Source organism: Cololabis saira, chromosome 24, assembly GCF_033807715.1.
Source record: "Cololabis saira isolate AMF1-May2022 chromosome 24, fColSai1.1, whole genome shotgun sequence".
In the NCBI taxonomy this organism is placed as follows: domain Eukaryota; kingdom Metazoa; phylum Chordata; class Actinopteri; order Beloniformes; family Belonidae; genus Cololabis; species Cololabis saira.
In genome coordinates this window covers 5,392,325-5,413,432 of record NC_084610.1, presented here as the reverse complement: position 1 = coordinate 5,413,432, position 21,108 = coordinate 5,392,325, and the positions used below count along the sequence as shown (strand labels likewise).

The 21,108-nt window shown below is 40.8% G+C and overlaps 1 protein-coding gene across 1 annotated transcript in view; it reads left to right on the top strand.

Annotated features, from left to right (window-relative positions):
• LOC133424882 (receptor tyrosine-protein kinase erbB-4-like) overlaps window positions 1-21,108 on the top strand; it is a 382,181-nt gene that overhangs the window by 238,333 nt on the left and 122,740 nt on the right. The window contains exons 4-5 of the mRNA XM_061715451.1: window positions 16,668-16,802; window positions 18,719-18,784. Of these exons, the coding sequence (XP_061571435.1) occupies window positions 16,668-16,802; window positions 18,719-18,784 (201 nt within the window). The remainder of the gene's footprint in view (window positions 1-16,667; window positions 16,803-18,718; window positions 18,785-21,108) is intronic.

Below are 21,108 nucleotides of genomic sequence, written 5' to 3'. Positions count from 1 at the left end.
CAAAATTTAATCAGGGGCTTTAAAACACAATTATGGTTATCAGGGAGGACGCGGCTGCAGCGCTGCGATGGTTCGGGGGGTGGGGGTTGTTTCCACCCCCCACCCCTGCAGTCTCTGCACCGTCGCTCCTCTCCCCCATTTGTCACTGAACACAATATCTCCTTGACTGGTCCAGCTAATAATGGAGCAGTTGTGGGGAATGGGACTCCGGAGACCCCCCCCCCTCCGCCTCGCCACCGAGATCAGATAAGTTCTCCTGAAGTCAAGAGGTCCCGGGGTCGCTCTGGGATTTGCTCGGAAGGATAGTGTCGTTTATAAAAACCCGGCACAGCCTTCTGGCAGCTTTTTAGGCGCTTGAATAATGCAGGTCTTTTATAAGATGTGCAGCTGCAACAGCAGCAACATGTTTCCCCGACTTTCTTCACACGTTGGAAAGTTCATTTCATTTTGGCCAATCGTACCAGCAAGCCTCTTTAGCTGATCCTCTGCATTAATTTACAGGATAACTAGATGCCGTTCTCCACCTCTGTTATCTTAAAGATCCCCAGTCGTTTATCTGCCAGCAGCACACTTGCAGTCTGGAGACTTAACACTGATTCAGAGGATTTGAGAAGTCATATTCACTTACGCAACTCTCTGTAAACACCCTTGGAGGCGCCATACACGTGGTTACCAAGGGCCTGTTTTCCCGTCAGGTCATCTGTTTACCTCAAATTGCATGGCTTCGTACTGTAAACATTCGAAGCAGAAAAACACAGATTTATTTTAATTACAGCCAGTTTTATCTGGCATGTTCATCTGCTACCGTTCTTCCGGGACGCGGTTTATTCAAGACGGCGTGCGGTGGGCACTCCGTCATGAAGATGGAAGCGCCTTTTTACTCTGTAGCAACAACTGAACTCTCCATTGCTCCCCTGGCTGGACGCGGAGACGGAGAGTTTTCAATGGGGTGGCCAAGAAACACAATCATATGGAGGTGAAGATGTATTCCCATAATGCAACCGCATAAAACATTTCTTCACAGACCCTCATGGGATACAGGCAGGGTCGCCACCCGTCCCTTGAAATACAGAATTGTTACGTAATTGGGAATTAAAAGTTGCATTCCGTATTGAACCAATACGGAACGCAGTTGTATTTCACAATTGTCCCATGCACGTCTGTCACACTCGCACACACATGAACAACGAACTAACAATAATGAACAAACTAAAGGACAGGATACATTAAAGACAGCAACATATGTTGGTTCGCTCTCTGTTATTTATTGACGTCATAATATACAGGTGAAGGTCGGAAAATTTGAATATATTGCAAAACTTAATTCGTAAATTCAACTTAAGGTGAAACAAATATATTATTTCCCACTACATGAAAAGTTAGATATTTCAAGCCTTTATTTGTTATAATTTTGATGATTATGGCTCACAGCTTATGAAAACCCCAAATAAAAAAATCGAAAAAAAAAATTAATGTTTTATTAAATCAATAAACAATTCAATCATCAAAATTACAACAAATAAAGGCTTAAAATATCTTGCTTAGCATGTAATGACACTAGGTAATATATGAGTTTCACCTTTAAGTTGAATATAAATTCACTTTTACACCATATTCTAATTTTCCGACCTTCACCTGCATGTATATTCTACATCTTGGCTGATGTGGACATACATAGCATAGGAGCAGAGGCTATTTCAGTTGCTAGTATGGTTGGCTGTCTGTACAGTCATGGAAGTTAAATGCTATTAAAGCACTTTAAAATTTAAATCAAAGCATTTTGTTTTTTGATATACAATAAATACATTTCTATGCAGTTTAGAAGTTTTGGAGATGTCCCTTTTTTTGGTGCCTGTCCTGCTGAAATGGGGCGTCCCTTATTTCTATTTCTTAAAGGTGGCAACCCGAGATACAGGACATGTTATAAGGGTGTGCATCCTTAAGATACGTCCTGCTGCTGAAAACAAAAGGATTCTGCCTCCATAAAAAACAGTCATCCACCCCCCCTAAGTTATCCGATCTGCTTCAGCTCTCGTATGTGTGAAGTTCAAAGCGCTCTGTGATGGATGCGAGCATCTGTGCAAGTTAGTGCCTCCTCTTTTAATCCTATGTTTAATAAATATAATCTCATCATCCATCCATCCATTATCTATGCCCACTTATTCCAATGCAGGGAATCTGCCGGAGCCCATCTCGGCTCTCCGATCACACTAGGTCCTATTATGCAAATATAAAGACAAACAACCTTTTTTTTTATCATTACATTATTCATTTTCCATAGGAAAGGAAAACATGTGGGCGGTACTACGTACCCCCTCACTGGGTCAATAAGATTTAAGGGGAAGTTTTACACAGGTTTAAATCCTTGGCCTGTGGTCCTTTGCTGGATGACTTTCCTTCTCTCTCTGTGACTATTTCCGATCAAGTTACATTCAATAAAAGCCACTAGAGTATTCAAAAATTATGAAAGTAAAAGCATTTGAGCACAACTGAGCTATCGGTACAACCCACCCCTTGAACACAGGTGAACCAGTGGATGTGGAGTTCCAGTTGGACAGGAACTGTGTGGATGCAAATCCAAGAGTTTCCCCAAAATATAAAACGGTGTGTTTGGGGAGCTTGTGATAGCAGATCCAGATATTCTGAGAAAATGGGCAGTGGAGTTAATTTAATTCAATTTCCTAGATCCAAACAAAACAGAGCTAAATGGCTACTTTGGATGAAAGTTCAGACTAAACCACTAAACCAACACTTAAAGAATTACAGTAATCCAGACTCGTAGTCATAAGAGCTTGCATCAATCTTTCAAAATCCTTTCAGGGAAAGTGTGACTTCACTTTGGCCAAGTCTCATCAGTTGTTTTTTTTACAATTAAACAAAGTTTTTAAGTTTTACGCACACGTTTTAAGCAGGTTGTTGACTAAATGACTCCAACGGGCAAAGAGAGGCAGCTCAGTCTCTCAGCTGGTCAGCAGAACTAAACACAAGTCGCATTTCCATCACCACAGCATTGTTGTGCAAAACCTAAATATCACAAACACTTGGATGCTGAAAATGACGCAAAAAGCGTGTAACGCCTTCACAAGGTGGTATTTCAGACTTGTAAATAGTCCAGTTTAGCACTAATGTGTAAGAGAATCATCCTTTGTACATTTGTACGTCTCCATCATCACTGGATGTGACGAAATCTGGTTACCTGTTCTTGGCCTCATGTACATGATGCTATTGTGCTGTAACAACTACATCATTTAAATCATTATGCATTACTGCGTTCCATAACAGTTTTGCCTTTTTGAATAATCATTTAAATGATCATGTGCCGCCTTCATCTTCTGTTGACTATTTTCAAATCAGCGGTAGCAGCTGTTACAATAATTTTCCCTAAAACTAGAAGTTTTTTCATCCATCGTCTTGGAAGTCGAGATCATCATCTTCTTTGTTTTGAAGCAAAGTCTCGCAGGACAAGATTTTAGGAGGGTTACGCTCATAAAAAGAAAAACACAGTTCAATGGAAACACCACCCTCTGCAGCAATAACAAATAACAAACCAAATTGTCGCTTTTGTTTAGCGAAACAGTGTAATAGAAATGTTTGTTTTTTTCTTAAGGGATGCTAGAATAAACCTTCTCCAGAGGTTTGCAAAACTTCTGTTGACAGATGAAACCAAGAGTGAAGTTGTTTGGTCTTAATGTTTAACTCAAACCAAGTGCAGCATTTCACAAGAAACATCTCTTTCCCACTGTCAGACACAGTGGTGACCAACTATTATCATGTTTATCATATCCAACAGAACTGAAGTCCAGGTATTTCCCAAACAATCACACATAACTACAATATTAATTCTGATGTAAGTGTTCATCTTCCAGAGCTGCAGATTTGTTGCAGTGGTGTAATGTTTGCCGGCCCCCCTGAGGAGGTTGCGCTCCACGAAAATGAAGCCAATTTGTTTCGTTCCTCAGATCAGCGCCTTCTGTCTTTCCAGCTGTCAGCACAGTTTTGCAGGACAAACGGAGCACCAGGAACCGATGCGTGTAAATTACTTAAAGAAAAAATAAAATGAAAGCTGTGTCCAAATAATTATTGTGCCTGTTTGCTTAAAGAAACGTTTATGAGGATCATTTTGGTAAATGAACTGTAAAGTGGTCGACAGTCGAAGCATCCCAGGTGGAGTTCCTATAAATGCACATACATGTTCCCTTATTTCCCATGCACTGTATGCACGATAAAGCTTTTTATGATCAGAAGCATTCACATGAATAAATGCGGTGTGATTACTGTGTTAGGGCTTTCAAGTCTACCGTGAACAGCCACAGGCTGTCATGATCATGAACCTTTAGCAGACTATTAATGAATAAATCAAATGTGTTTGAACTAGAAATCATTTAAAAAATACAGAACGGGAGGCAGCAGCAATATTTCTAAGATAAGTCTCTTACCGGTTAAATAACAAACATACTCTGTACAGAGTGGAGCCATTTATACACACAATTAAACACATTGTTGAATGTCCATTTAAATGAGTGTTACCATGCTCTTCTTTCATTCATTAAATTCATTTAAAAGGCTATGCTCCTTCCTTTATTTGGCAAGGTATCTGAAATGCAATAGTGTCTGAAGAGAAGTGGACAAACCCGCTGTGATGGTTGTGATGGATGTTGATTTCGTCCGTCTTTTGGTTTGGAACCTCAATGCTTAAAGGAGCTGTATGTAAGAACAATAATAAAACGAATCATAAAATGACCCCGATATGTCAACAGACATTTAAAAATCATGTTGATTTTAAATACTTATGTCACTGACAACAGCACTCAAGCCAGGATATTCCAGTTTAAAAAGAGGAGTTGCAGCCCTCAACTGATGTTTATGCTGTCATTTTTTGTTTTGGTCTGAAGCTCCACCCTCCACCTATCTCCCAATCACCAAGTCAGTATTGTTTCTGAAGCTCCACCCTCCACCTATCTCCCAATCACCAAGTCAGTATTGTTTCTGAAGCTCCACCCTCCACCTATCTCCCAATCACCAAGTCAGTATTGTTTCTGAAGCTCCACCCTCCACCTATCTCCCAATCACCAAGTCAGTATTGTTTCGGCATCCGGGTTGCCAGCTCGGCTCTAATTATCGCAGCCATGGTAGCCTACGTTCCTGCTGCATTCTGCAGCCTACCTGGCAACCTCTGGTCGGGGGGAGGAGGGGGAGGGTACACGCCGCTCAACAATATTTTGAAAGTGACTGCAGTACCAGTTTTGGCCATTTCTTACAGACGGCTCCTTTAATATTACGATGAACCAAAGCAATACCACTGAAAGTCATGGGGGGCCGTATTGAGGACCGTGACACAATCATCCAAGAAGTTGACAAGAAAATGAGTTGACATTGTGACCGAGGCAACGAAGAGACTCAAGAAAGTAATGATAGAGGAGAAAACGAGAGCGACTGAGCAAGAGAGCAAGCAAGAGCAAATCTCAGAAAGAGTTACAAAAGTCTCTTTACTTTCACACGAATAGGCAAACTCTGAACTAAATACTTTATAACTTCCTTAGTGTCATTTTCAAGGTAATTTAAGGCATCAGTTCGATGACAAATGCTACAAATAACATATCCTATGGTCCCAAACTGAGTAGTGACCAAAAAATAAATCAAAGCTAGAAGTGGCTGAAATGACTCTCTTATACCCCGTTTACACGTAGCAAAAATGGTGGCGTTTTGGCCGTTCGTTTACACGAAAACGAAGCTCAAAGTCACCAAAAACGCTAATTTCTAAAAAACTCCGGCCAAAGTGGAGATTTGCAAAAACTCAGTTTTCACGTTTGCTTGTAAACAGAGGAAAACGGACATTTAGGCTTCAGAACGTCGCATTAAGGCTGATTTATGGTTCTGCGTTACACCAACGCCGTAGGGTACGCGGCGACACGCACCGCACGGAGCGCGTCGCCGCGTACCCTACGGCATAGGCTATGGCGTAGGCTCTGCGTCAATTTAACGCAGATCCATAATTCAGGCTTTATGCAACAGAAACGTCACCAGCGTCATGTGTGCGACCTGTTTTTACAATTTGTTTGGCCACCGGCAATATTTTCTTGTATTTTACCTGCTTTATATTCTAAAGTAACTCCACTTCTCTGTCACTCCAAACGAAAGACTCTCGTTCATCTTGGAAGTAACTGGAAGTTACTCGTGTCATTTGTTGATGTTTTTTTCCAGGATTCTGATTGGCTAGCATGACTTTATGCTTGTCATTATACTGCCCCCTGCAGGTTTGGCTGCTCATAGCACCTTAACAGCGTATTTATGCGGGTTTGTGTAAATGAAGAGATTTTTCAAAACGTAGAGGGGGAAATATCTGTTTTTGTAAATACTATGTGTAAACGTGGCCTCACGGGTGAGAAGTTCTGTGGTTTGGGGGAGACTTGGCATTGAGTCACTGCTCCTCCACATTGAGAGGAGCAAGTTGATGTGGCTCAGGCGTCTGGCCAGGATTCCTCCTGGACCTATCGCTGGGTAGGTATTGTGGGCATGGTGGCCCCACCGTAGGCCCAGAACTTGCTGGAGAGATTACATCTCAGCTGCTCTCAGGATTTCCCCTGGAAGGGCCAGAAGAGTTGGCTGGGAAGAGGGAGGTCCGGATCTCCATAATCACACTTCTGTCCCTGCCACTCAAATTTGGATTAGCACTTGTTTTTGATGGATATCGTTAAGATTACCAATCATTCATAACCATTGGTTAGGACCAATATTAGTGCCTCATCATCCAGATTGGAGATCAGGGTAGAGTCAGCAGAGTTGGTTTGGGCATCTTGTAAGGATGTCTGTCATGCACCTTCCATGACTGGTGTTTTGGACATATCTCATTGGAAGAAAGACTGGGGATAGACCCAAGACTTACTGGAGGGATTATATTTTTTGTTGGGCTTGGAAATGCTTCGTTGTGTCCTTGGTTGAGCCAAAATAGATGGCTGAGGAGAGGGAGGAATGGGGATCTTAGCTGAAATAAAGTCCTACCCTGTACCTTAGTAATTTATGGCAATTAATTAATAAAGAAAGAAGGAAAATAATGTGTTTTAATTAATTTTTGTTGTGACAAACACCACATGGGGCTCTCCCTTTGAGCTCTTTATTTTTTGTGTTTAATTACCTAACATTTAAATATCATATGAAAATGTACTGTCACTCCTTAACCCTTGAGCTCTCTCCTGAGGGCCAGGAGGGTCCTTGGTACCTGACAGGAAGTACTTATGAAAAGGAGCTCATACTCGTGTGCTGTAATTCAACATTGAGAGTTCTGGAGTTACACAATTGTTTTTCTCTGTAGGTTTAAGAGCACATTTGACTGTGAAGTGAAAGAGTGATTGTCTCAATTTCTATGCTCCATTTCGCCGGCCCATCACCAGAGTGAGGAATCCCTCCTTATGCGGGAGGGGATGGATGTGGGTGAGGGATGGGTGCAGGGTGGAGGGGGACAAGTATGGAGATGATCATTATTTAAGGAAAAAAAAAATAGAGCAGAGTGGATGACCTGGATGCTCTCAGCTTGAGTCGTGTGATACATGCCCCCACCCCCCGCCCCCGAGACAAGACAATAATGGCAAAAGCATGGACTCATCAGTCGAGGACGGATCACTGTTACAGCCTTATTCATCAGCATAATTAGAGGGAGGAAGAGATGTGGGACAAGTGGCTAGCAGCACTGATGAAAGCTCATCAGCAGGCTCCCCCTTTCACAGCGTTGGCCACTGATTGGTGCTGCAGCCGTCATTGCCTAGAAACAACTTCAAAATAGGAGCTTTGCTCTGCTGAACGGCAGTAAAATGAACTTAATTGGCTAGGGAAGGCGGCTTGGTGCAGAGAAGATTTTTACTTCAACAGTCTCTACAGTTATTGCTTCATTCTCAGTCTTAGAGTGTGGATGCAAATAAATATTTTCAATACATTTCAGCCCACTTCTCCACTCCTTTGAACAATACTCTGGTGTTCATGTTTCTGTTTATGGCTTTGTGTGATTAAAGGGTCACAGTGATGATGTCAGGGCACTCTGACCTCCGCTGCACGCATCTAAATTTGTAGCCAGTGATTTAAAATTTAAATCCAACTTTGACCCTCCTGCTTGCTCTACACGGGTGTTTAATTACATTTTACACAATGTTGAATATAGATGTAGGGTCAGGGATGTGGCAAGGTTACTTCCAAAGCAAATCTATCTCTGTTTGTTTCATTGGTGTACTTTTAATATATTCTGGATTAGTATATGGATTAGTATATGACTTCCGATTGATTTTTCCTTTATAAGAAATAAAACACAAGCCTCACTTAGACTATTAACTCTGGCAGTAACTTAGTGCCAATCCATGTGTTTCAGAACTTAAGGTGTTTCTTTGGACTTGCTTGGTCACTGTTGTCAATGAAAAATGCCTCATGTTGTAAGATTCAACGCTTTATAAACACGCTCAACTCCCTAAACCTTCTCCAGACAATCAACAGCCATGAGCTCCTCTATGTATAGTAGTTGCTTTCCACAAAAAGAAAAGGAATATGTATACTATCCGAGTAAATATATTTAGCCACATTTGCTTTATATTGAATTCAGGTGTTTTAATCCGACCAATTGCCACAGGGGTGTAAAAGTTAACTTATTTCAATAATTCAACTGAATTATTGAAATAAATTAACTTTTACACCATATTCTAGTTGAATTATTGAAATAAATTAACTTTTACACCATATTCTAGTTGAATTATTGAAATAAATTAACTTTTACACCATATTCTAGTTGAATTATTGAAATAAATTAACTTTTACACCATATTCTAGTTGAATTATTGAAATAAATTAACTTTTACACCATATTCTAGTTGAATTATTGAAATAAATTAACTTTTACACCATATTCTAGTTGAATTATTGAAATAAATTAACTTTTACACCATATTCTAGTTGAATTATTGAAATAAATTAACTTTTACACCATATTCTAGTTGAATTATTGAAATAAATTAACTTTTACACCATATTCTAGTTGAATTATTTAAATAAATTAACTTTTACACCATATTCTAGTTGAATTATTGAAATAAATTAACTTTTACACCATATTCTAGTTGAATTATTGAAATAAGTTAACTTTTACACCATATTCTAGTTGAATTATTGAAATAAATTAACTTTTACGGCATAAACACAAGGACCTACCCACCATACCCTTAGTGACCAGGCGTGGCTCAGTGACAGTAAAGGTGGCATCCTTTCCACAGTGAACTTCAAGGGATATTAATAAAAAGTGGAAGAGCAACTGAGTCCATTTAAATGTGGAGCCCCTCACGGAGCAGAGTCAATGATTGCTAAGGCTCATGGTGCGTAAAAGTCGCCAACGTTGTGGTGATGCCGTCTGTGAAGATTTCTGAACTTCCAGTGGCAGTAGTGTAAGCACAAAAGCTGTGACAGGAGCTGCGTGGTTTGGATTGCTATGGCTGAGCAGCAGCATCAAGCACCACACCACCCAATCCAGACCGGTGTAACACAGGGCTGTGGAGTCATGAAACCACGCTCTGGGCTAACTCCTTATTTCCAGTGAAGAGCATTCTTTAATGCTTCACAATGATTCCAACTTTAGCGGCAACAATTTAGAGAAAGCCCTCTTCTTTTTCTGGTGCACACAGCAAAATGCGGTTGGATGAGTCTGGTTTGGAAGAGCTGGAAGGGACTGCTCAAAGCCCTGACCTTAGCTGCATCCAGCACCTTTGGGATCAACTGGAACTGAGATTATGAAGCAGTGCCTGACCTCATAAACGCTTTACAAAATGACTGGGCACAAATTCCCACAGAAACACTCCAAGATATTGTAGAAAGTCTTCCAATAAGATTGGAAGCTATTATTTAGTCCCTGTTTGTGGTCGTCACCCATCTGACTACTTTTGTCCACATAATACTAACGTGTTTGTAACGTGTTGGTAGTTTATTTTCCTCTGTTTATACTATTAGTGAATGGGAGTTAACAGGAATGATTGAAGTAAAAAAAAAAAAGAAATGCTTCTTTAGAAACAATGTAATTAAGCAGAACTTGTTGGATGCAATGAGTTAACCACATTTGGAGAGAAAAGAGAGCAGAAACTCATGTAAACAACTTTTCAGGAGAATTGTGGGTCAATCATGCATCATTCCAACCCAAATCAAAAACTTTGATGCATGTCTCTCTTCATCAAAACAGCAAACAGAACCAAAGTATTGCCAAAATCAAAACAAGAGGAACATTATACAAGTGACCAGAGCAGAAGAAAGTAAGTGTGAAAACACCCACAGAAAAGAGACATATGGAAATGCTCCTAAAGATATGCATGATTTTATTACCTCCTCTTTATTTTATTCATATCAGTCAGAAAAGTGTATAAGTAGTAACGTGTAACATGAGAATATCTCACTTTATCTCACATATCATTGTGGGCGTCCAAATTCAGCGGTTCCATATCTGGATTTTATTCATTTTAACAGAGGGTTTATCATTTTTGGAACAAAATCTCGTCTTATTGCAATAAATCCTTCCTTGTTGGACTATTCAAGCACCCTTTTGAGGATTTCCAGTCCATTACAGTATATGGACCACTGGAGAAAATGTTTAAATGTAAGATTAAAACAGAAATATAGTTATTTGAATTAATGCAGGTTTGGTTGTTCGATAAAGACATTAATTTCTGTCTTCTGTTGATGGGATTAACTAAATCTTGTTTTCCTCCTGCTTCACAATTCAACGCCAAGCCTGAACACGGATTCAAAATGAGACTTTCACTTGGAGAGATTCCTTTTTTAACATATAACATTGAGACTTTTATTCCATTGCCAGGAGAAATGTAGTAAAAATGCTGCACCAGAAGCAGTTCAGAGCAAAACATGATCCGACCATATGGCAGCGAAGCCCTCAGCGGCCACAAACACTACATGCATAAAACGATGTCACAGGGAACTGTGTCACCCAGAAAAAGCTCATGGCGTAATGCGGCTCTTTGGTCAAACATGCAGACTATCAAAGGGGAGGACGGAGGCTTTGTTCTGTGTCCATTTTTAAAAGCTGCAGAGTCCATATTTTTTAATCAGATGGCTGCTCTGCTGTGCAGCTTGAAGTCTAGAAATGAGGAACTTGGTAATCTGCACCCTGGATATTTTTACATTAAGAGCTGGAAAAATGTCAATTTTCCTCTTGCAAATGTAAAATACCCAACGAATTGACTCTAGCTTGGCTCTAAAAGTGAGTCAGCCTCTGCTGACCCCTGTGTTGAGATGTTTAAATTTTTAAAAACATATTTACAGCCTGCTGCTAAAAACAGTTTTGGGTTTTCATAGCAAGATTTCAGATCCATGACAGCTGTGCGGGGAGTGAATTTAGTGCCTCATCAGGTAACATTTTATTGAGACACAAATTTATTCACATGGCTTCTTGTCATTTCAGTCATTTGCAGCACATGGTGTCAAAATTTAGAACAACAAATCTGATATAAAAACTTGTTTTTTGTGTGTGTTTTTACAAAGAAAGTTATCTTGACATAAAGTATCCCTAAAGAAAAGGAGCTCTCATCACCACAGCAGATTACTTTCTTTGTTAATAAATTCCTTCAACCAGGGAGTAGCTCTGTTGTTGTTATCACATTGGCTAAATAACATGTTTAAACATCAAATCCAGTCAGGCTTCAGAAATGGTTATAGGAAAGGATATAGGGTAATCATTTTATGTAAGATTGTACTTAGTTTAATTTAACTCCATAAGACGACGGCTGTCTTAACTTTTTTCGTACCAATTCATATTTGAATTACAAAAATAACTCAGAAACAGAAATAGGTATGTAGTTTATCAGCTTGCCGATATAATTTCTGACAATCATAATAACCTGTTGATCCCTTATAGAAGAGGAAGCTGAATGGTTGTGGGATGAGGGTTGGGATAGTTGTACAGATCCGGCAGGAGAGGCCAGATTTGTATTAATATTTCATTGTAATATGGATGAATCTCAGGCTTTAATTGTGTTTCCTGTTTCTTCATACTCCTGTCAGGGTTATTTTGTATTCACGAGGACACATTCGTTTACCCAGTTTCATAAATGTGACCCAACATTTGAAGACCAAGAACGCTTTCATGCAGTTTCCCCTTTTATGCATATAACATCAGAAGCATGAAAACGGCTAGCACCAGAACATCTCTGAAAATATGGCAGTATTTTCATGAAGATTCCACAAGATGGAGAAAAAAATGTCTGTCTTATGTTTGTGTTCTTATGTTTGTCCGATGCTGTCATGTTTTGAAGTCAGCCCTTGGGTAAAATGTTGCAAAATCAATCTATTTCTATAAAAACATATGAAACTGTTATGTCAAAATCTCAAATCTCTTCTCATGTCTTGGTTTAATGCGTGACCCTCCAGCTCCTCAATTAGGACAGCAGCTTTGATGATGACCTTGTGATTGGAAGGAACGTGGAACATGGAGAAAGACGCGGGAGAGGTGTTTAGTAATCGACTGCTATAGCTGTCCCGATGGACAGATCGATTCCTGGGGTTGGGTGTACTCGAGCGGAGTGTGTGGTGACACAGGACTGTGGAGCATTAATGAATGGCAACATGATAGAGGCCTGTCAGCCTGCTAGAAGAGTTAGCACCCCTGTTTGGATGGACCACAGGGTTGGCAATTTGTCTCAAGGCAAGCAGGGGGATACTGGCATTTAAAAGAACATTTGGGACACTGCTCAGTGGCTTATAGTGAAACAGCTCTCCATAAAATAGTGAAATTGATTATCTCTGTCATACCTCATAGGTCCCAAGAGTAAAAAGTAGTGTATTCTGTCACTTCTGGACTTTTCTGGTATTTACCTTTTAGAAACTCTGGGGATGGAAAGTCTGGTCCACCAGTTTGGTTGAAACCTGAAGAGATATATTCTAAACAGGGCTGTATCATTTGTGACTAAAGATCTCTCGCTTTCCCTCTTTCCCGGTTACGAGGTTTACCTGTAAAGCTATGTAGTCTGTAGAGTAGCTTGGTCTCCGTATTCAATTTTCTGACACAAATGATTTGCTTGAAACAGCTGGGAAAACGTAATAGATTTCAGCGGACCTTGACATCTTAGTGCTTTGTGTCTTGCACAGCACAAATTCTGCTATCGGTAACCTGGGTACAGCCCATAATGTTTAACAAGGATCAGATTTTTGTGTACTTCATGTGCCAAAGCCAACATAAATCCTCAGCTGCTGCTACAAAATGCAAGTCAACATATGCTGAGTCTGCATTTCGAGACAAAGCAAAACATGATTCAGTAACTTGAAGGTTTTCCAGTGTTCCACCACACAAAGGCCAGCGGTCCTGAGTTCACGTCTGATGCAGCGTGATTCAAACTCCCGGCCGTCATGTTGAACTGAAGCTTGTTGTTAATTTAATTCAATATAGCTTTATTTACAGCGCCAAATAACGACAAATGTCATCTCAGGGTACTTCATCAATATACAGTAGTTCAACTCAATCTAAATTAATACAAAGCCAGATTGCATCAAAACTTTTTTGATACAATCCCCCATCCTGAGCAAACACCGGGCGACTGGGATGAAAAACTCCTCTTTAACGGGAAGAAACTTCTGGCAGGACCATCTCAGGGCGGGTAGCCATCTGCCCCGACCGGGTGGGGTAGGTAATGCCCGACCACAAAGCCGTTGTGTGAATTGCTGTCTTCCAACTATTCGAGGCCAAAGACATTGTCGGAGGAACAACACTATGTGACCTTTCAACTTAAAATTATAGCTTCAAAATCCTTCTGACATAGACTTTTATTAGGGTAAATGAGATTGCATTGGCCTGGAATTAGACTTGGAAACATTGTGGTCATGTATCGCAAAACCTCTGCCAGCTAGCTGTTAGCTAGAAGCTAACTGGCTCACTGTTCTTGGTACGTTCATCATAGCGAAGGGCTGAAGAGGCAAAGAGGACAAAGTCTAAGAGAGAAAGAAGACACTTGTGGACTGGTTTTTAAAAGTTCTCAATGAAGGAACAGGATGCATGACCAATGGTGAATTTGGCGTCTTATTCTTGTTGAGCTAATGAGTAACGTATTGTTATCAGTTGTTAGCTTGCTGTATGTTAGCTTGCTGTTCCTTCTGGCTTTAATGCGGCAATAAACTTGTGAATTTTGCAGTTTCGCATTTGCCCATTTAGTTGATTTTGGGATATAAAGCAAACGTGCTACATCACACACAACCAACACAAAAATCACCGGTTTACACTATCACGTGCTTTATAAACTTCACCTCATGTCAGGCTGTTCTAATATTTGTAAAGTAAATCTAGTTGACTAGCTGTTTTTTGCAAACATCATCTGTGTAGCAGGTGTGAACTCTCTCTTGCATCGTATAATAATTCAAGTGGACGCTTCTCTGTTTTGGCTCCATTTGCCATTTATCTGCAAATTTAGAAAAGCTGTCTCAAAGATAACTTGTTCGTTAAGCTCCCCAGAAATAAAATAGTAAAAGACATACAGGAAAGGTTTGACTATACGGTAAGATAAAAAATGCATTCAAGTCAGCAAAAGCCCATGCTGAAGTCAATTTAGCTACTGAAACATCTCAAAACAAAAAATGTCTCAAGAGTGACTGACAATGCATCTGCAGATGATACCAGGAGAATATACCATTTTATGGATAAAAACAAAGTTATTTTCAAATTTTAGCAAAGCCTATTTCCATGGGAAGTATGACGGTATGCAGAAGACTGGTAACAGTGATCGGGGGTTTCCTACTCAATCTGCAAACAGTTTTAAAGAATGAATGTTTGTCTGCAGAGATACATGGGCTACATCACAGCTAGCTGCAGTGCTGGCTCTAAAACTGGGATTTAACCATGTGCAACTTCTTTTGTGATATTGACATTTTTTTCCTGCTCTGGAGTATCCGTCAAGTCCCTATTTTTATTTGACAATAATGCCCTGCTTCAGATGGAAAAACGACTGCATGCACCACAATCGTAGGTCAGGCTAAGTTTATGAATTGTAACTAAAACAGTGCAGGACAACATTTTACCTGTAGGGGGCACTTGTGAGCCAATAAACGTTCTTCTGTTGGGCTGCTGAAGGAAGGCCTTCTGCATAGGGGTTTCAGCACAACTATACCATAATATGTTTGTGGGTTGTAGGGAACGCATATGTGGATCCACTAACAGAATTGAATCCGGGATGTCGCCCAACAAACGAATGGCCTCTCATTCCAAGACTATATTTAAGTGACATTAAAGCATGCTGATGACACGCTCCCTGTAATTTGAATAAAGCATAGCTTGTCCCTTTATTCCACCCACCATCCATGAATGTAAAACACCCCCCTGATAAATCGTCCATTGTGACGGGAACATGATTACATGAAGCCGCGGCTGTAGGCCATTCAGCAGGCAGACGGAGCGCCATGTCACCTCTAAGAGGGGTGTGAATAAATGTCCCTGTCTCTACCAAGGCCCACTTCCTTAATCAGGGTGTCGGATGGTAATGATTAGCTTCCTGCTTGCAGCTTCCCATCTGCTGAATCGTCCGCATAACTCATACACTGTTAATAATCTGCCTGGAGAGACAATGCCCTGCTTTACTTTTAAGCTTATCCAGTCCTAATCTGAACCGCATTCCAGCTTCTTTTAAATTAAATTTCATTTATTATCACAAGTACTTTCCTGGAATCCGGCCATACTTCATATTCAAGGATACAGGAATGCAAGGTGATTGCATCTAAATCCCCCCCGTGGACTTAGCCATGCATTCAGCCGGCGTGCCAGAGAAAAGAAGACAATGCTGGTGACTCTTCAGCCTTAGGTCACGGCCCGGGGAGGGAGGTGGATTACTGCGGCATCATTTCATTCAGTGTCGATATCCAAAACCTGGATTAGTAACATGGAGAAGGATTAGAATTTATTATCGCACACCCTGCTCAGGCATCTGTTAAGGGCACCGGTCCTTGAAAAGTAACATATTTTTGCTATTAGCGCTGGATCAGGATCCAGCCTTTGTCTGTGGTGTGATGTGGGAGCCGCTCTCACTTTGATAGAAACATGCGAAGCAGGTCGGAAAAGCTGTTTTCTATGAGCCAGGGGCCGAGAGAGAGCCCTTGAAGGTAATAGATGAACAATAAAAAATCTTTATGACGTTCCAAACTGCATTTTCTGTCCTCCAGAAGATTCAAATAAATCCAAATTCTCATGAACAGTAAAGTTTTATGTCTTCTTGAGTTTAATATTTCAGTTTAATTTGGAATACCAGTATCTGGTGTCTTTGTGTGACATTCAAACTCAATAAATCTGCAGCTAAATGACATGATCGAATGCACGGGGGATGATTAGGAAATAATCCAGGATGAGTCCTCCCAAAAAGCGTAGCTGTTTAGTTTGCATGTAATGCATTTACTTATTCATATTGGCGTACTCTCTCCTTGTAGACCATCAACGTCTTTGGACAAGGCATTGAATTACTGTGCGCATTTGTCAATAGCATTTACCTTCATGCTCAGATGCACTTGAGGGAATGCCGTTTGCAGCGTTGGGCTTTAAGACAAAAGAACGATAGGAGTTAACCTTGAAGTATTGATTTTCTGCCATCGTGTACATGTCCTATAACTCCATGGCTATGTGCTCATTTTTCTTTCTCTGTCGCTCTCTCTTCCCCCCCCTCCCTATGCAGAGATACTGAACGGGGGTGTTTACGTCGACCACAACAAATTCCTGTGTCATGCCGACACCATCCATTGGCGTGATGTTATCAAGAACCCCCAGGCGGAGCTGCTGGTGGTTTCGTCCAACAACAGCAACATCGGATGTGAGTGTGACACGCGGGTGGAAATCCAGTGGAACCAGCAACTTTGGAAGCAGTAATCATGCCCTCCTCGTTTTTTATTCGCTCTGTTTGCCTGCCGGTGGTTTGGAAGTGAAATCACAAAGCGTTAGATCAACGTGTGAACCTTTGTGTTGTGGTGGCTCTGCAGGGAGGCCCATGGAGCTGCTGTCTGCTGCACTCTTTTTAAATCTCACTGAATCTGACAGCTGGTTTGAAGTCGCCACTTCCCCCTCTCCCCACTCCCGCTCCCCTTCCGTGGTCCCTGGCAGTCCCTCAGCTCGCTGTGCCGTGGACATAACAGGGATCACTGTCCGGCAGACATTCTGTGTCACAGGAACTGGCTGTTAGAGACTGACTCTTGAAACTTTTCTGCAGACTTATGGATGACCCTTTGGTATGTTTGAACATGGAAATGGAGTGGGCGATAGAAATGTCTCGGGGCCTTCTGTCCACCACAATGGATTTAGGAATTACAGCCAAGTAACGTACATCAATTTTCAAGGCATCAAAAGTATTTGGACAGCTGGCTGAAACTAATTTAATTGGTCAGATGTGGTGAAACACCTCATTATTTCTAAGCAGATATCAGGTCAGACGCCAGATGACTGACAGGAGCTGCTACTATGAAGTATCAAATGAATGAGGCTATCATGAGGGTGGGGAAAAAACCGAACATGTCAATAAAAGTGATAGTAAAACCTTCAGTTGCTGCATTATTAAAAATAAAGAAGCACTGTTGAGCTCAACAACATCTAAAGGCCTCACAGCAAGGTGCAAACCACTGATAAGATTAAAGAACAGGTAGTCTTTGGTGTGATTTGGAATGATGGGAAACAGTAGAAGAGCTCATAATTCGAAGCATATCATGTTTTAAACATGTTGCAGGCAGTGTTATCATCCGGCCATGTATGTTCGCCCAGTAAAATGGGCTCACGGGGGTTTATTGATGATCTGATGGCTGACAGAAGTTAGAAGAAGTAAGAAACTCAGACTTTGGTGTCTATGGGCCTCAGACTTCAGGGAGTCATTGATTTGATTTAATTTTATTGCCCGCAAATGATTGTCATCCAAGAATAAGAAATATGTTTATATATCCAGTTATGTACCTTTGTTTAAAGACTTAGTCCCTCGAAATGGAATAAATTTACTAAGAATAGCTGCAATGTTAAATCATAAAAAAAAGTATATCATTGTCCAAATACTTCTAAACCTGAGTGTAAATTAAATTATATGAGCAAACATTGGGGAAATGTTGAAGTCGCCTTTGATATAAAAGGAGCTGTTAGAATAAAATTGATATAACATTGACTTCCACAGCCAGACATTATAAAAAGCTGGTTACACAAACATTAAGGAGACACTTTGAGGTGTTAATTTGTGAAACATTGCTTTTGCTTTTGCCTTTTTTTGTTGTTAATTAGAGGCCGCTAGTGTAGGATGAGTGGGATAAAAGCAACAAAGAAAAGAAAATGTGGGCCAGACACATGACAAGAGAGTGTGTGGGAGTTGAGGTTGCCAAATTGGGGCCCTTCGCCAAGATGTAGTCAGTATTTAACATTAACAACCCAACGGTGGGAGTGGTTGAAGAGGCCAAGTGACAATTTGCAGTACCATTTTATTTAATCTGTCATTAACCCATAGTCAATTAAGTCTGGATGATGGGCCACCGGCAGATGAAGGCTGTGAGTCCTCGTGTCAGATCCCACGTTATGTTGACTGATTATCTTCTTCATATGCCACCAGTCACCACAGTAACTCCAGGACAGAGGAGACGTGACAGATGTCTCCCTGCCTCTATTCAGGGAAAGCTTTGGTGTTTAGCATGTGGGGGATCATTGGGTATCAAAGTGTCAAGAGTTGTTTGATGGGCAGTGCCTGTACTTTGGTGTGTTTTGCAGGCAGACGCTGTCATCGCTCATGTAACGGCCGCTGCTGGGGCCATCAGGAAGACCAGTGTCAAACCTGTGAGTATACCCACTATATATTTAACCAAGAACAACCCAAGCTGCAGAATAAACATTTGGAACCATTAATCACAATAACTGCTCCACGAGCGTAAAGACGGTAAATGACAGAAGTGCCGTGAATTAAATGTGCTTAATTATTTGGTCATCGGCAAGTGTGAGCATCTCTGTATGAGAAGAGGTTTTGGCAGCTAGTCGGCCCGGATCATTCAGGTGTGTGTTCACACACACCTGAATGCGCAGCGATGATTATAGAAGCAGTTGTTGGTCCGGTGAGAAAGATTATCAACAAACTGAATACATTTAAAGGGGACCTATTATGAAAAACAGGTTTTTTCTTGCTTTAACATATATAAAGTGGTCTCCCCTCAGCCTGCCAACTCAGAGAAGGAGGAAAGCAACCAAATTCTGCAGTGTCTGTACAGCCGCCCGGATGAGCCGTCCAGTGTGATGTGGATCTACGAGCCAATAAGATTCTGCTCCTGTCGTTACGTAACGACGGGCGTGATTTACATAGTTTGGCGTCCGATGCGTGAAACCACACCCACAACTAACTCCGCCGGCCGGAGCTTCCACCATTTTTTAGTAGCGGTGTATCGCGTCATTCAGGCAGCCAATCAGCACAGAGCCTCATTATCATAGCCCCGCCCACTCAGAATCCCGCATAGATAATGAGGTTAGAGACTGGGATGATAAAGACATGGTTTAGAGGCTGAATTTCTAATTTTTTTAGCAAAAACAATCAAAAGCTTGTTTTTAAGACATTCAAGGCCTGTTTGAAATAGGGATTAGATGCCATAATAGGTCCCCTTTAAGACTGCTGAAAATCTTCCCAGAGTGGACGTCCCAGCAAGTTCACCCCATGGTCTGAAAATGTGAGAAAAATGATCCAACAGCTACATCTCAGACCCAACATGCCTAAGTTAGAATTTTAAATGTTAAAGTTCATGGAAGCGGGAAAAAAAATTTAAAATTCACAGCAATCAGCACTGACACAGTATATCAACTGTCAAGCACGGTGGCAGAGGGGTGAAGATGTGGCTTTGTTGTTTTTAGCTCTGCTGACAAATGCCTAAATCTAAAGCAGAACGGCTAAAAAGAAAAGTATACAGGTTACAATGATCCACTCAAAGTCCAGACATCAACTTGAATGAAATTTAGCAGAATGAGAGCGACAAACCTGAAAAATGTCAAGCTGTTTGCAGAAATTTCTCTGCCTACAATTTTTCTGTGGTTTGGCTTAGTTTTTATTTTATACATTAAGACATTAAGACTGATATCTAAAAACCTTTAAACAAATTAACTTAAAGATGTACATTCTGTTTCACATGTTTTCTTTTCTTTAGCTGAATTGTAGGGGGATATTTAAAGTATTTTTTTTTTCATTTTTATTCAGTTTTATGGAAGCAGAGGCCATCAGAAGCTCCAAATAGTATTTTATTTTGACAAAGGCCAATATCACCAAATGCCTATGTTACTAGCCGCTCTGCTGCAAAAACATTTACTATTCTCACAGGAAACTGGGTTAGTTCTTACTCTCTTTCTCTTTAATAAAAGTTTACAGACTTTACAATTTAATAATAAATGCAGGGTTGATATGTTCCTTTTAATGTGACAGATACAAGGCAAATTCATGCATCACTATTGATCTTCTTTTGCACATTTTTTGTGATAGAAAAATACATAAAAGTAGTAAATGCACCCATCATTTTTATCTCTGCTACAGCTACAGTATGGGATTGGTAATGGTTTGCTGTGGTTATGCGAAGGTGGTGTATGTGCATGGGTGTGTTATCGGGGTCGCAGTTGACCCCACATCACCCCAAATCAGCAGAAGATCCAGTTTGAGGCCCCATTTATTCCTCATATTGCACCACACATATAAAAGTTGGGTGGGTATTTGGTTTCCAGTGGAGCTGGCAATGTCATTGGATATTACCATGCTGTTTGGGAGTCAGCAAAGTCTTGAAAACACTCCTGAATAAAATCACCTCCCAAATAAACCCAGATATTCTGAAACAGTAAGATCCAGTGCACTGAAAATGTTGTTTCTGTCCGTGATGATCCTGTTTAACAAACTATCTTTGGAAATCCAGCTGAGCTTCCTCCAGCTATAATGTCCAAACGATGATTCCTACCTACAGTACCATGCACAGTTTTCAGCTGCTAGTCACTGACCTGAAGCTACAAATAAAGCGGCTTGCTCAAGGGAATCTCAGGAGTAGTTGTTGAGTCTCTACGTGCTCACAAACCCACTAGCCCAAGCTTTAGCTTCCTGAATCCCTGGATATGTTCCTGCCTGAATTTTGGTGATCCTTCTGATC